This window comes from Corvus kubaryi, unplaced genomic scaffold (genome assembly GCF_017639235.1).
Source record: "Corvus kubaryi isolate FWS band 111438036 unplaced genomic scaffold, C.kubaryi_AGA036_p1.0 37249, whole genome shotgun sequence".
Classification (NCBI taxonomy): Eukaryota; Metazoa; Chordata; class Aves; order Passeriformes; family Corvidae; genus Corvus; species Corvus kubaryi.
In genome coordinates, this window is record NW_024581072.1 from 3,268,905 (window position 1) to 3,283,435 (window position 14,531).

The 14,531-nt window shown below is 40.6% G+C and overlaps 2 protein-coding genes across 4 annotated transcripts in view; one reads left to right on the top strand and one right to left on the bottom strand.

Moving 5' to 3' along the window:
- IDUA (alpha-L-iduronidase) overlaps positions 1-14,531 on the top strand; it is a 51,707-nt gene that overhangs the window by 28,524 nt on the left and 8,652 nt on the right. Inside the window, exons 3-13 of the mRNA XM_042023476.1 lie at positions 4,076-4,158; positions 4,739-4,846; positions 5,485-5,580; positions 6,139-6,341; positions 6,763-6,942; positions 8,551-8,767; positions 9,380-9,595; positions 10,219-10,340; positions 11,569-11,694; positions 12,313-12,389; positions 13,146-13,246. Of these exons, the coding sequence (XP_041879410.1) occupies positions 4,076-4,158; positions 4,739-4,846; positions 5,485-5,580; positions 6,139-6,341; positions 6,763-6,942; positions 8,551-8,767; positions 9,380-9,595; positions 10,219-10,340; positions 11,569-11,694; positions 12,313-12,389; positions 13,146-13,246 (1,529 nt within the window). The remainder of the gene's footprint in view (positions 1-4,075; positions 4,159-4,738; positions 4,847-5,484; positions 5,581-6,138; positions 6,342-6,762; positions 6,943-8,550; positions 8,768-9,379; positions 9,596-10,218; positions 10,341-11,568; positions 11,695-12,312; positions 12,390-13,145; positions 13,247-14,531) is intronic.
- SLC26A1 (solute carrier family 26 member 1) overlaps positions 1-14,531 on the bottom strand; it is a 37,583-nt gene that overhangs the window by 22,621 nt on the left and 431 nt on the right. For 2 of the 3 annotated variants that reach the window (XM_042023469.1, XM_042023471.1), the window contains exon 2: positions 14,411-14,511. In XM_042023469.1, the coding sequence (XP_041879403.1) occupies positions 14,411-14,511 (101 nt within the window). Of the gene's footprint in view, positions 1-14,410; positions 14,512-14,531 lie in introns of those variants that run through there. The other variant, XM_042023473.1, reaches the window with a different exon arrangement.

Here is a 14,531-nt window from a genome sequence, read left to right on the forward strand (position 1 = left end):
TATCCCAGGAGATTTAGTTCAGTACATTACAATAAAGTCTGATAAAGTTAGCTTGACGTGTTATCAGATATTCAGTACTTGACTGAAGATCACCTGGAAAGGAAACACTCTCTGCCTGTGGTTTTTGTTCTCTCTTCTTGGTAGATAAGATATTTGGTCCAATGTCTGTGTGTGCACTTGTTTGCCAGGATATGCAACTATATTCCTGGACAGGATCAACCCAGGGCAGAAGAGAAGCAGCAGATGGGCATGGGAGGGAAGCAATAGCTGTAGGCTAAGTAGTAGTATCTGCAGTTGTGCTAACTGGAGCGGATCTGGCTGTGATGCAAGGTGTTGACAGCTAAAGCTATCTTACCTCTGCCCTCCCAATAGATTAAGTTTCTGAATGGGAGTAGGCTGAAAGTGGCATGCATAAGAAGCACAACATGAGTATCTTACAACACTTTGGCAAGCTGTCTAGTGCTACCTATGCACCTGAAAAGAATTTCCCTGCATACTTTACTTCAGTTATATGAGGCAATGGAAAGCCATTAAGATGGGCCGGTAACCTTTGATTGAGCAAAGGATTACCCACAAAGCAAGCCTTTTCAAGGAAGGGAGCAAACAGATTTTGTGACAATCAGCAGACACCCCTCTGTACTCATCACTGCTCTTCATATTCACAGCATGATCATTGCTCCCAAGTGGCAGCACATGGGTCTGGAACTGAGACCATGACACAGACTGGAAAGATGCCTCACCAGCAGGCAACAGCTTCTGGAGTATAGCAGCCTCAAGCCTGGTGCTTCCGTGGGCCTTGGTGCCAGGATGCCAGCAAATGTGCTTTAGTGTAGTTGTTGATAACGACTGAAGATGAAGAACGTCTATCTGGCAAGTCTCCCAGAGAAATCCCAGCTGAGGAGCAGTTGAAAGCTGGGCACAGACAGGACAGCGATTGCATCTAAAATACCCAACAGCAACCAATGAACGATCTCAGTCTTGCAAGCACTCAAATGAAATGATGAGTACATAATTTTCTGGGTGTTTATAAAAGAAGGCGGTGGTGTCTAGAAGCCATGACAGAAAGATTGGAAGAGGAGCAGGCAAAAAAATGACTGTAAAATTCTGTGAGCTTGCAACCAAGAGCCCAATCATAGGTACAAGATGTTGCACCAACAGGTTAGATGTAGAACGATGTTGATGTTTTGAACAACTTTGGCAATGTCATGTGGATTTATCCTGGGCTGTGGATTTACCTTGTCACATGCCTGTAACAGTTTCGATCTGGCTTTCAGTGTCCTAAAATTGTCTTAGAGCACTCCTAGCAGGGGCCTGGCAGTTGAACCAATCTTCTCCATGCAGAATGTTTGTTAATAGTACCAGTTTCTGTGCCTCAAGTGCAACAGTCAGCATGGCTTCCAGTCACTACATGGCAGGCAACCATGCAACACAAGTTCTAGCAGTACTGTATATGCTGTAAAAAAATGCATCAATCTCACACCAGAAATGTAGTATGGGGTTAGGATAAGATCAAAATCTGAGGAAGTGTCAATCCTGTCAGTCAAGTAATCATTTTATTAATGGGAGCGTATTGTTTGGTCCACTTGGAAGGAAGAAGAGATTCTTATAAAGATCAGCCAAAGAACATAAGAAGTACCTCTACACCTACACACATAACACAACAAGATCTCATGTACCATCACTCAGTCATGGTTGGCAATGGCACTCTGTTTTAAATATGTTACTTAATTGATGCAGTAGGAAAAATATAAATGTGCTGGGACCCTAAGTGTACAGGCATCAAATAGAAGGTTTTATTTATGCATGTATTTTCACATAATACTGTGTAGACCTTAGATTGAAGTCAGGAAGACCCTAGTTCCTTTGCTTTTATCTAAATGGCATTATTAACTTTTTACAAGACAGTGTAGTTAATCATTCTTACACACACTGACTGTAAGTGTGCATGTAAGCAAATATTTCAATAGAACACAGGGTGCAACTGGAAATAGTTAATGAATCTGAGGGAGCAGAACTAGTTTTTGCAAAAAAACCTGAAACTTGTGTTTGAACTTTGGAATAGGACTTCTTTTTAAAAAACCTTTGTCTAAGCAAAAAAAAGCTGGTTCCAAATGGCTGTTCTTTAGTTCAACAGTGACTTTTAAAATACTTCAAAGTATACTAAAGCAAATAAATTTCTTTCTGCTATTTGCTTCTTTTACAGCTGCACCATTTGACTTGGGCAGGAACTCTTAAGCCTATCGGTGTCTGCATACACGACAATTTCTGTCATGGTAGTAGGATATACTTTAAAAATAAAAAGCCTGCTTCAGATCTTTGGTAAAAGAGTGTGACCAGGCTGGGGCTAAGACTGTGTTCTTCGTTACATAACGTGGAGCTGGCACAGTGGCTATGGCCTGTGTTACACTTTGCCTGCCTTGTCTTTCTCTTCTAGACCCTGGTCAGAGATTTGTCTTCTTCAGATTCCACAGTTCCCTTATGTATGCACTAGGAAATTCTGTCAGCCTTTTTTAATTCTCTGAGAATTTGGAACTGCTATTACAGTTTTTTCACTGAAACCTTTTCTTGACAAGAAAGCACAGAGGAAGAGCCTCCATCAAAGAGGCTCAGAAGTGCCTGGGGAGGCACAGAAAGAAGCAAGTTGTGACTCAGCACAGAGTCCAGCATTGGTTTAAGAGCTCTGTTGATGGCTCCATTCTCATGTAAAATCCTGTGTGCTTGTCATGGTGTGCTAACACTGATCAGTTGCAAGAACTGTAATTGTCTCTCCTCCTTCCATCATACTGAGGGAATTGGATCAGTAGTTCACTTGTACAGCTTTCCATCCAAGCAAAGGCAAAGTGCCTAGGAAAGAGCAGGCAAGATTTCAGGAGAAGTGGTCAGGCTGCACTGTACCAGAAAAATTAGTTGTTGTGCCCTGGCATGGCTAGAGAAATCAGCTTTGAGAGGGGTTGCCAAGACTCTGCTCAGCGCTGCTGTGTGACTGCGGCTGGACTTACGTCAAGGGTGCTTAAAAAGTCTTTTGGTCAGGTCATACTGAGGCCAGAATTTGGCCACCAGGCCAAGGCTGTTGCTTGGGCCACTGCCCTTACTTGAGCAGAATATTCTCAACAGAAGTTCATTGTTAATTCCTATTTGGCACTTCATACTGGCAAAAATTCTGCAACCCTTTCATATTTCAGTTAAATCAGGCCTTAAGTTCAGAAGTTACGGGAAACTGACCACACAGTACTTTGTATTTGTTTCTACTGTTTACCAGGCAAGAAAGCCTTTCAGGAATTTAAAGTAAATCTTCTAGTATATCACATATAAATTGCAAATGCCATTTTTCATCCCCTGGATAAAAGAATTCTGTGTTCCCATGCATGTGCATGTCCAAATTTTGGTACCTGTGTTCCTGCAAGATTCCCTGACACAAAGGGATGCATCATAGGGCTGCTAAGTCTTTGAATGCATTTATTTAAAGCTGGATAAAAGATTAGCAGCCTGTTCTTGGGAGTACAGGAGAAATACTAAGCCAATGCTTGCAATGAAGTAAAAATTACAGACATTGTGTACATAAATTCAGCATTCTTTGAAAAACACGAAGTTATTTTTCAGCTGAACCTAAATCCATAAGAAGTGCTACTAAGAAACCTATATTATATATTGCAAATTAGGAGTACATTGAGAAAGACTGCATATGGGGCAATGTGGAAAGAGCTGGCCTAGTAGTGGGTAATCCAATGGAAATTGAAAAAACAGCTTAACCAAAAAAAGAAAATATATGTAAATTTTACTTCAGCAAAGAGTTAGAAATGTTAATATTCTGTTAAAAAAATCAGAATTCAGCAAGCAAATCCATTATATTGCTTCTATTGCTGCTGAAGTGGGAAGAGGGCATGGATTGGTCAAGAGACATGACTTGCTTATGGTGAACACTTGTTACTTTAGAGGAAGGAAATTTGTGTACAATTCCAAGAACGTAAGTCACATATAAATTTTGATAAGGAAGCCATCTGACTATTATCTACTAATCAAGTCCTAGCTCTGCTATAATATTTGCGTTTGTAATTTTTATTTCTTTGCTCTTCAGAGTGGTGAATGGCAAACTTAACTACGATTTTACTGCCTTGGATAACCTTATGGATCTCCTGTGGGAAAATAAGCTGATTCCAGGTAAGGGCACAGCCTCCACAGCTTAGTATATCTGTTTGCCCATACTGTACAATCATTAGAATATTCTTAGAGAGCTTTTCCAAAGCTGGTTTTGATAAAAATTCATTATTTACCTACTTGGCCTTACATCATGTCCATGAAAAACAGTGTGAGCAAAATGATATTTTAGCAATTAAAGCAACACAAATGGTTTTACACTGCGTTTGAAGGTAGTTTCAGATGGATGGACTTGTAAATTAGATGTCTTGAAGAGGAGAAGACTTTGTACTCATTGACATGTACCTAAAGGGGCCAGAGAAGCAGATACTCAAGGTATAACTTCCCGTAAATTTATGCAAACATCCACTGTTTTAAGTTTCCTCTGAGCCTTGCATTTATGTTAGCAATTACTATTTTTGATTGCTATAGTCACTGACAAGTAACAAGTGAACAACATCAAATCTGAAATATTTCTGGTGGGAACATGTGAAAACAGGAAAGAGAGCCCATTTAATGATGCTTCTTAATTAACAAGTTTGTTTCAGATGATGTGATAACCCCTTCACAAAAAAAGGAGACCAATTTCTTATGTCTTTTTTAGGATTTGAACTGATGGGGAATCCATCAGGATACTTTTTAGATTTTGAAGATAAAGAACATGTAGTACAGTGGAGAAACTTAATTACGGTTCTGGCCAGGAGATACATAGGTAAGTTAAAAAAATAAAAGCCTTGTTATGTATTCTGTTGTAATCCTTCTAGCTACTTGAAAAAGTTCTGTGTATTCTGATCAATTTCAAGACCCTGGATTTCAACACAAAACCAGAAAAAACCCATGCCAGAACAGACCGTGGAGACCATGGGATAATAGTCCCTCTTTTTACTGATCCATGGCTGACATCCAGAATGAGTAGAGTGTTCTGGGTAGCACATTTGGCCTGCAAGGACTTTTAACCTTGTTGCATTGTTGTGGTTGTAAACCACCAGCTTTCACTGAAGCATGACAACCTGAATACTTCTCGCATGCCAGCTTCAAGTATTTCTAACAAGGCAGAAGACCCAACCTGAATTAAGGGTAGGTGCCCTAATCACAAAGCTGTAAGTCATCTCCCTCTCACTTTCCATCTTTTTCAAGTATTCCTGCATTTCATCAAAAATGAGAGATCATTTTGAAACTCCCAAATCACATTTCCCTCATTGTTAAAAATAATGAGGGAAATGAAGTAGTTGTGTTTCGGGGTGCTGAGCCTCACCTGCAGCCCTAACTAATAGAACTGTCTGTATAAGTCACTTATTGATAGTATTGTCTGGATATGCAGCTCACTGATAAATGAGGCCTCTCCTACAGATAGGTATGGATTGGAGCATGTTGCTAAGTGGAATTTTGAAACATGGAATGAACCAGACCACCACGACTTTGACAATGTGTCTATGACAGTAAAAGGTGAGCATGTTTGGGAGCACTTATGAGTGTGGTGAAGAGAGGCAGGTGTGTGGGGTGAGCAGAGGGGTGACACAGAGAAGTAAGTTATACTGACAAAGAAGTAGGGTAGACGGGCGTGATAAGGAATGTGACAGGTACACCAAATCTGTTTTGCTAAGGTTGTGTTACTGGCTACACTTTATTCCCTGCTGGGGTATCAGGGATAGTAGAACAGGAGGAACAAAACAGGAGTTACACTAAGAAGATGCAGTTCATTAACTTGGATATAAGATACAGTTAATAGCAGGAAGGGGGTGAAGGGTGGAATAAGAGGAAAACTCTTCATTGACAGTTGCATGCCTTGGGAACCTATTCATACAAAATCTTTGGAAGAATCTTGTGAAAGCAGCTGAGGTTTTGATGTTTTCTTGTGTTGTCCGTGCATAGGAAAGGGTAGACCCAGTTTGTGAGGTCTTGCCAATAAATCAAGTAATAGGGTTATAACATCTCCTTGTAGTTTTAGATCCAGTTTCTGTTTTGAGTTATCATCTTTGATATATACATCTGCTTGGACTTCAGGGTTTCTCAACTATTATGATGCTTGCTCAGAAGGATTAAGAGCAGCCAGTCCTCTTCTAAAATTTGGAGGGCCTGGGGATTCCTTCCATCCCTTACCCAAGTCACCGATATGCTGGAGTCTTCTTTGTCATTGCTACAATGGGACCAACTTCTTCACAGGGGAGACTGGTGTAAGGCTGGATTACATCTCTCTCCATAGGAAGGTTAGTCCAAGATTTCAGTTTAAAGCCATTTTATCAATCAGTTCAATCAAAGTTACATTTTATTCTGATTTATGAAGTTGATGATGATCATGATGAGTGTCCAGCCTATAGCAGGAAGCATGGCTACCTATTCCTGCAAAACTTATGTGATGTTTAGTTACAAGACTTCAACTCAAAGCAAATTTGCCTTTGCCTGATTCCCAAGGGAAAACAACTCCTCTACTTCTGTTCCATTTTATGTTCTAGGAGGAGCTCATGCAAGCAGCACATGCTGTAGTAGATGAGGTAAAAATACTAATATTGTTGGTCCACAGCACCTTAATGACCCAGGATATGTTTTATGTTTATGACTCTGGGTTATGTCTGTATGTTTACCACTGTTTTCTCACTACCACTAAGCAGATATGAAATATTGTTGTAGGGAGGTGGGAATTCTCTCTACATCTTGCAACAAGAAGTGGAAGCAGTTCAACAAATTCAGAAGCTGTTTCCAAGCTTTTCTTCGGTTGCCATATACAATGATGAAGCAGATCCAATGGTTGGATGGTCCATTCCACAGCTCTGGCGAGCTGATGTGACCTATGCAGCTATGGTTGTAAAGGTAAGAATTCGTTGGTAGTTTTGGCACAGTAGTGTTTCCTGATGTGTTAATGCAGTTGAAAAACAGACTTAACAGTTAATTTTTAAGCAGCTACTCAGACTAATAGATCCTAAAAAAGGAGAGCTCCCTACTGATAAAGTAGGGAGTCTGAATAGTCTGGTTTTAGTAGCTCAATTTAATTTGTATTAATTTTCTTCATCTTTCCTTAAAAAAAGAAAATCCAACTCAAAACCAAACTGAGAACTTGTCAGAGAAGTGCTAGAGAACTGAGTTGAAGAATGTATACAGTCCCCCAGATAGATCCATTTGATAAGATTACTCCCACACATGCCATCTCCATGTAATTCTACTGCTCTGGTGTCAGTACTCACGTATGTGAGACATTATTTCCCAGCTCCTTCGTAAGTTTATCTCATCAAGAGATATCAGGCATAATTAAGAAGTCCCTTGAGCTCTCAGCATAGATCTATTCTTTGGTTTTGGATACTGGCTGTACACGTGGTCTTATTAATTACTGCTAATAATTACTGATGTTGACCAGAAAAGCAGAAGAAGAGAATGCTCAACATTCCTGCCTCTGCAGTAATTGAACCCTGGCCCCAGAGCAAACTCAGCTTTTCCCCTGCATAGCAGTAATTTCCACGGTGCGCCTGGTGATTTGTGAGCCATTACCTTATACAGCACGTAGAGTCCAAGTGCTGCTGTGTAAAGGAATAATTCCCAAACACAGGAGCATGTATGTCACCCAGAAAAAAGATTTATCTTATCAGCTGCTCCTGGGGAGACAAAGGCTCCCAGCTCTCTGAGACTGCATATACAGGCAGTCTTCAGTAAGGCAGCAAGCCATTGACTTCATCACAGAGAGTTTGCAAGACAAAATAACAGTGTTTATAATGATGTGGTGATATGAAGGGGGAAAGAAAGACAATACAGTGGAAAATTAACGCTTGGGTGTATAGAAGTTGAAGCCCTGTGCTCCTTCAGGGACAGAGTTGTGAGACTGTTCAGTTGTCAGCCTTCTGAAGTTCTGCTTGATTCTGCTACTCAGGCACAATCTAATAACCAGAGAGCTTGGGAACTGTGATGTTTTGCAGGAAAGCAGCACAGCAATCAGTGAAACATCAGGAGAATTAATTCCAAGTTAGCACCAAGTGGGAAAAATGATTAATTAAGAAAGAGAACCCGGGACCAGCTGACAGACACTGGTGTAGTGGGTACAAAGTAACTCCAGATTTGGAGAACCATTTAGGTTTAATTCAGATGGTAAATCCTGATTGCTAATTAAGTATTCAAGACAGAGGAGCATCATCTGTAGGGCAGTAGACAAGGAAATGTATTCATTATTTATGGAGAGTACTAGTGAGAGTTATTTCAGAGACTTATTACTGTCAAAACTATGTAGATACTTCAGATTTTACAGTGATTAATATATCACCTAAAGTATAGTTTTTCTAAGAATTGTGATGAACAGTTTTTTCTTCAGTCTTTTCTAAAAGGCAGAGTGACAGTTCTTTCCAGAATGCTGTGAAGATTTTGAAAAAATACAGGCACTGTGTGTTTGTTGGTTTTTCTCCAAGGTGAGGGTCCATTTTCTTTATGACTTTTCAGGTAATCATCCAGCACCAAAACCTGCTCATTTCCAAAGCCAACAACACCATCAACTACTCGTTGCTGAGTAATGACAATGCCTTCTTGAGCTACTACCCCCATTATTTCACACAGCGGACTCTGACAGCACGTTTCCAGATGAACAATACAAAGCCGCCTCATGTCCAGATGGTGCGGAAACCGGTGCTGACTGCTATGGGCTTGCTGGCACTGCTAGGTATAGTAACCACTGATTAAAGACACATCAATGACCCCTCCTACCTAGAAGCTTCCAGCCTAAGAAAGATTGTTCCAGCCATCTCACCGTTCATAAAAGCAGGAGTTCTCCTACTCACTGTCTATTAGCTGTATTAAGAAAATGAAACTTCATTTCCTCAGAGAGATTAATAGCTCATAAAATATTGCTGAGAATCTGTTATCTGTTTAATTTAATTTAGTGCTTTGTTTATACCCTCTGTGTGCCAACCACTCATATTTTGTTGACTGCTACTTCCCTCTTGTGATGCAAGGGGTAACATCCCATCAGGCTGCAACTGTCTTTAAGAAATCCCTGCAGCTGGAAGACTCGTGCAGCATATTACAGGAAGAACCTCAGTCACCGTCACCTGTTTGCATGTTACTAGCTGAACTGCTAAGCGTAAGAACTGCTGTAGTATGTGCATGCTCTGCTGTTGTAAAATAAATCTGACTGAAGGCTGTAACTGGCAAAATAAGGCAGAACATAGCTCAACCTATGCTCAACCTATTTGCATGCTTTCACCCTGCAGCTTCTGATCCAGGACTGACTAGCAATGATGCTTACAGTTGTCACATTTTACATTTTTTAAAGGAGAAGAGCAGATTTTAGCGGAAGTGAAGATCAGTGGAGATGAAAGCACTCAAAACAGCACAGTTGGTGTGCTGGCATCTGTGCACACCCCAAGTGAGACACAGCCCTCAGACAGCTGGCAAGCTACTGTACTGATGTATTCAAGTGAGGATAACAGGACTTCATCCAACATCAGCACCGTCACAGTGAATGCCACCCACTTCCCCAAACTTAGAGGTAAACAAATATCATGTAGGCAGCTCACGTTACGTGATCTTTAGGACAGAACAACAGCTGGAAAACTTCTACTGAGTTGCCTTTCATTGCAAGAGTGAATTTAGTTTGCTAACTGGCTCTCTTATCTTTTGCGCACTCCTAGATTTTCTCAGGTATAATCATGTTCTTCTTTGAAAGGTTAATTCCTAATGCCTACACTTTGACCCTGCCTTTAATGGCAACTGCCAAGTGCTACCTTGTTTGAAAACTATTGATCTATTGATCCTTGGCTGGATATTGCCAAGCAATTCCCTTAATGAGATGGCTCCAAGACAGCCAATGCAAACACACAATTGCACAGCTGATGCAGTTACCCAACAAATGCATGCAGCACCTGTGCAAAAAGAGGATTTCAATTCTTGTTTTGGAAGTAATAGTTTGAAATGTAAACTTGGCAAATGTAAATTGTAGAGCCTCATAAGAGTGCTAGCCATGGGACTTTTCTAGTGGAAGTCAGGCTCCAAAGTTCTGAAATCACTTTTGAAAAGGTAGACACACCTGCAGGTACACACCTGCTGAATTTATTCTTGTTAATCTTTAAATCCAAGTAAAGAATTTACTTTGTTTTGTTTGTGTTCCTTCAGGGCTGATGTATGTGACATATTACATGGATAACAACCAAACCAATCCCTATCTGAAGTGGAAAAACCTAGGAAGCCCTGACTTTCCTTCTCCAGAACAGTTCCAGCAAATAAGGGATGCTGAGGTATGATTATATGTTTGTTTGAAGTGTTGTACGGGTAAAGTGCTTGTGTAAAAGATGAGAAATAAGGCCTGTGGTCAAAATTTCCTTAGCCACAGTCATTCACTTTTCATATACACACAAAAATTCACTTGTAGTCCTGCAGAAAAGTGCAGATGATACAAAACTTACGCCTTTGTGTTTGTGTTATACAACCTCTTTGCTCTGGGCCTACCCATAAAGTAAGGAGGCACAGTTGCTCCTGGGGAAGAAGATTCTCCCTGAATCTTCTGTGAGCTTTGAGACTTCTTCTGTTCCGTCTCCCCAAATAAGTCACATGGCCCTGTTTATATTACAGAATGGACAAATTGCTGCATTAGAGAGTTGGAATGAACCCCCTTAATAATAGAAAACAAATACCTCTCTGAGGGGAAACCTCTGAGGGGCTCATAGGGAAACCTACAGTTTTCCCTCATTCTCACTAGTGCTGAATGCACCACAGAGATAATTAAAGAATAACTCTTTGAGAAATCCTCTTGTCCCTATGGATGAAAGCTATGTGAAGATTACTTACCATATGTGAGCATGTTTGAACAGCCTGTCACTTCAGCTCCCTCTCCCATAGTTTCCTCTATGCATGACTCCCAGGTTAAAAAAAGAGGTCATCTTTATCCCATTCAGGGCCCACAGACACTACTTGCCTTCTTACTTTGGTATACAGTACTGTGTCTTCTCTTTCCAGTCACCATAACTGGCTATTGCTGAGGCCTCTTGGATACTGTAGGAGACATCAGCTCTTCCTTGAAAAGGGCCACAGCAAGATTTTAAATGCTCGTGGCTATTTGGTACAGCCTCATCCCCAGAGACCAGCTGCGTAGCTGTTGTAGCTGTCGTAGCTAGCAGTAGCTTGCTCTGTACACTGGGAGGAGATGGGGGCATGGTTTGTAAAGACCTCTAGCCTGAAAGACATACTGGGGAGGTTACCAGAAGTGACAGATTGTGCCTAAGGGCATTTGTGATCAACCCAGTTTGTGAGATGGACAAACCCTCTGTTTCCTGAAGAGCTGGAAAACTGGTGAGTATTAAGTCTCCCAGTGTGAAGAGGTTTGATGCCTGTAAGCATTAGCAGTATCAACTCTATTGGAAATTTAGAGTCCTACAGTAAATACACAGGCACTTTACACTGATTTGACAGTTGGTCTTTAGTGCTGTAATGCAAGATTTTTCGCAACACTACTCTTTGGCTCCACAGGACCCACTGGCAACAGGCCCATTCCCATTTCCTGAAGATGGCATCCTGACACTGAAGCAAGACCTTCCCATTCCCTCAGTCTTTCTTATCCACATCTGTGCACAACCCAGATCAGCTCCTGATCAAGTATGTGTTGTATTCTGCTATCAGACACATTGAAACAGAAACTGCTTCCTGCCTTAAATCTTAGAAGAAGACCATTTGAGTTAATTTTTTGTTAAAAGTACCATGTAGGAATTAGTAAATAAACAATTCTTCTCTCCTTTGATGAGAAGGCTCTCAAAGATATAATTCAAGAGAAAATACTACATAGCAAGTGATAGGAGCCATCACTGAGATGAATGGAAGTTCCCATGGAGGGAAATTAGTAATGCAGGACTGAAAACTGCAGTATCTTTTTTAAAATCACATGGTGTGCTACAAGGCTTGATGAGAGCTCTCCAGTTAATAATGGATAGCTAAAGCTAAAATGGAATAATGGCTGCCATATTAGACATCTATCTGCTCATCAGTCTCACCCATGTTCATAGTGGTACCCAGAGCCTCTGAAGGTCCTCTGCACAGCTGATGAGTGGGGGACTTAGGCTACAAAAAGCTACAGAGCCAAGAATTTTGTTTTTACACCTGATCTCAATGGGGAAAAAAAATCAAAGCAAATAATTAGTAAGGAAGGTTGAACACAGAAATGTGACCTGGCTGATTGGTTTGTACAGTTTTCTTACATGGGCTTCTGTCTCTGGACAGGTGACTGGTGTTCGTTTGATCCCCCTCACAAAGGGGCAGGTCGTTGTGCTGTGGGACGACGATTGTGTAAAGTCAAAGTAAGTAGCTTTAAAATAAAATAGATACAAATGAGTTACCAACATATTACTCCCTAGGTTTCCACAAGCCCTACAGAGTAAAACAAGTTCAAAAATTAATGAATTACTGCTCTTTGATAGATGATACAGTGTGTTTGTCTGACAAAATGAACTGTAGGACCTGCATGCAGAAACTTTGAAGAGGAGCCCTGCTTAATTTGCTGCCTGACCAAAGGAATCTGCCTGTTCCTCACCAGCATTCAGTGGCAGGAAGATTTATGGTAAAAGTTATATTATCAGCAGATGCCTAAGTGGGATCTTGCACATCTCTGTAAGGGATGTGAACTGGAATAGAAAATCTCCAGTTGCTTGCTTTGGTAAGCTGGACTCGACTGGAAACCCTCTGTAGGTGAGCTCTGAAAGGTGTTACAGTGTACAGCCAGATTGCCTCAGGAGGCAGTGACTTAGCTCCTTTTCAAGCCAGTCTCCCTAGATTCTTCATCCTTGATAACCCTGATGTCTGAGTGAAAGATGAGTGACGTTTTGTGGTGCTGCATATATCCAAAGTAGCAAGTCAGTCTAGGTGTTCTTCTGCGGGCTATTGGAGCCCTGGTTCTTCTTAATACTGAAAATCATGCCATCCTACTTTTGGTAGGAGTGAGTCAACTGAATGTTTATTATTTTTGTCCTTCTTGCTGAAATAGCCCTGAGACTAGTATTTGAATGTTCAACACATTATCAGTTGTATTTACAAACCTCTCTGGTTTTCTTTTCTAGATGTATAAAGACCTTTGAAGTGGAATTCTCACCAGATGGAAAAACGTACCAGCGGATTAATGTGAAAGACACAATATTCACTCTCTGGGTCTACAGTCCAGGTATGGCAAGAACACTGGTATTAGGTAATCTGTCATGTTGATGTTGCCACTCATGAGTATGTGAAACACTGTTTAGTAACTACTAAAGGCAGGTCACTTGCTAGTAACAGTCCCATCACAAATAAGAGCTCATCCCTTGCTTTAGGATCATATTCTCAGTGAGAGCCTTATTCTCAAGGACGAACAGTGATTGAGAAATAGCCTTGAGGACATTATTAGTAGTATGCCATGGGTAATTGTCACAAAAGTCACTTGTCACCCAGCTGCAGGCCTGGCAAGGTCCCTGAGAAGTTAAGGAGCACTTCTGTAGCTGGTGTAGAAATACACAAAAATGATAACAAAAAACCCCACAAAAAACCATGACCAGACCTTGCAACAGAATGCTTTACTTTACTCAGATAAGACATCGGAGTGATGGAAGGTAGTGATGTTTTATTTGGGTATTTTTTTGTTTATCTGCGGGGGGGGAGGGTGGGTGTGGGGTGGTGGTGGTTGGTTGTAGGTTTGGGGGGTTTTTTTCCCTTTTTTTTTCTTTTCTTTTCTTCTTCTTTTCTTTTTTTTTTTAAGCAAATGCAGTCTAGTCAGCAACATGACCATCCAACAAATATTGATAATAAGCACTGATGAGAGCTGGGTGAAACACAGACAAACTTTCCCTCATACTGATAGTATTAAAAAGCAATTGAGAAGTGTTTTTACCAGAAATACAGGCTTATATTACCCTGAGAAAGTCTTAACATCAGCAGTGGTTGCATAATAAAAGTTCAGAGCTATTATTGCAATATAAAGGCTACACAGGCAAGCAAAAACTGTAAACCATGGCTATGGCCAATCTTTGAAATTATTATTCATTATTATATTATAATATTATATACCGGTTTTAATTGTTTGTTTCAAAACCAACAACAACAAAAAAGACTGTTTTGAAAAAATACCGTGTCTCAGTAGTCCTTATTGCTAGGAACTTCTCACCCATTATTTCTAGCGTTCTTTTTCTTCCAGAATAAAAACACTAAAACACATATAAAAATCAATTAAATAGATAAAATACCCCCAAATTTATATTGCTTGTGGGTTCAAAGATTCTGCTAAGGAAATCTTTTAGTTCTTTGAACTGGATCAAGGATAAAAAGCAGCAGAACCACAGAACGTCAACTCACATACCTTTAAAGTAAGTGGTGCTGCTTCCTGAGTAGAGCAGATGGTTTTCAGTCAGCCTGCATACTTCTTGTTCTGCTTCTTTGTTGAACCTGGCCCCACATAACCTGTTCCAAAGGCACAATTC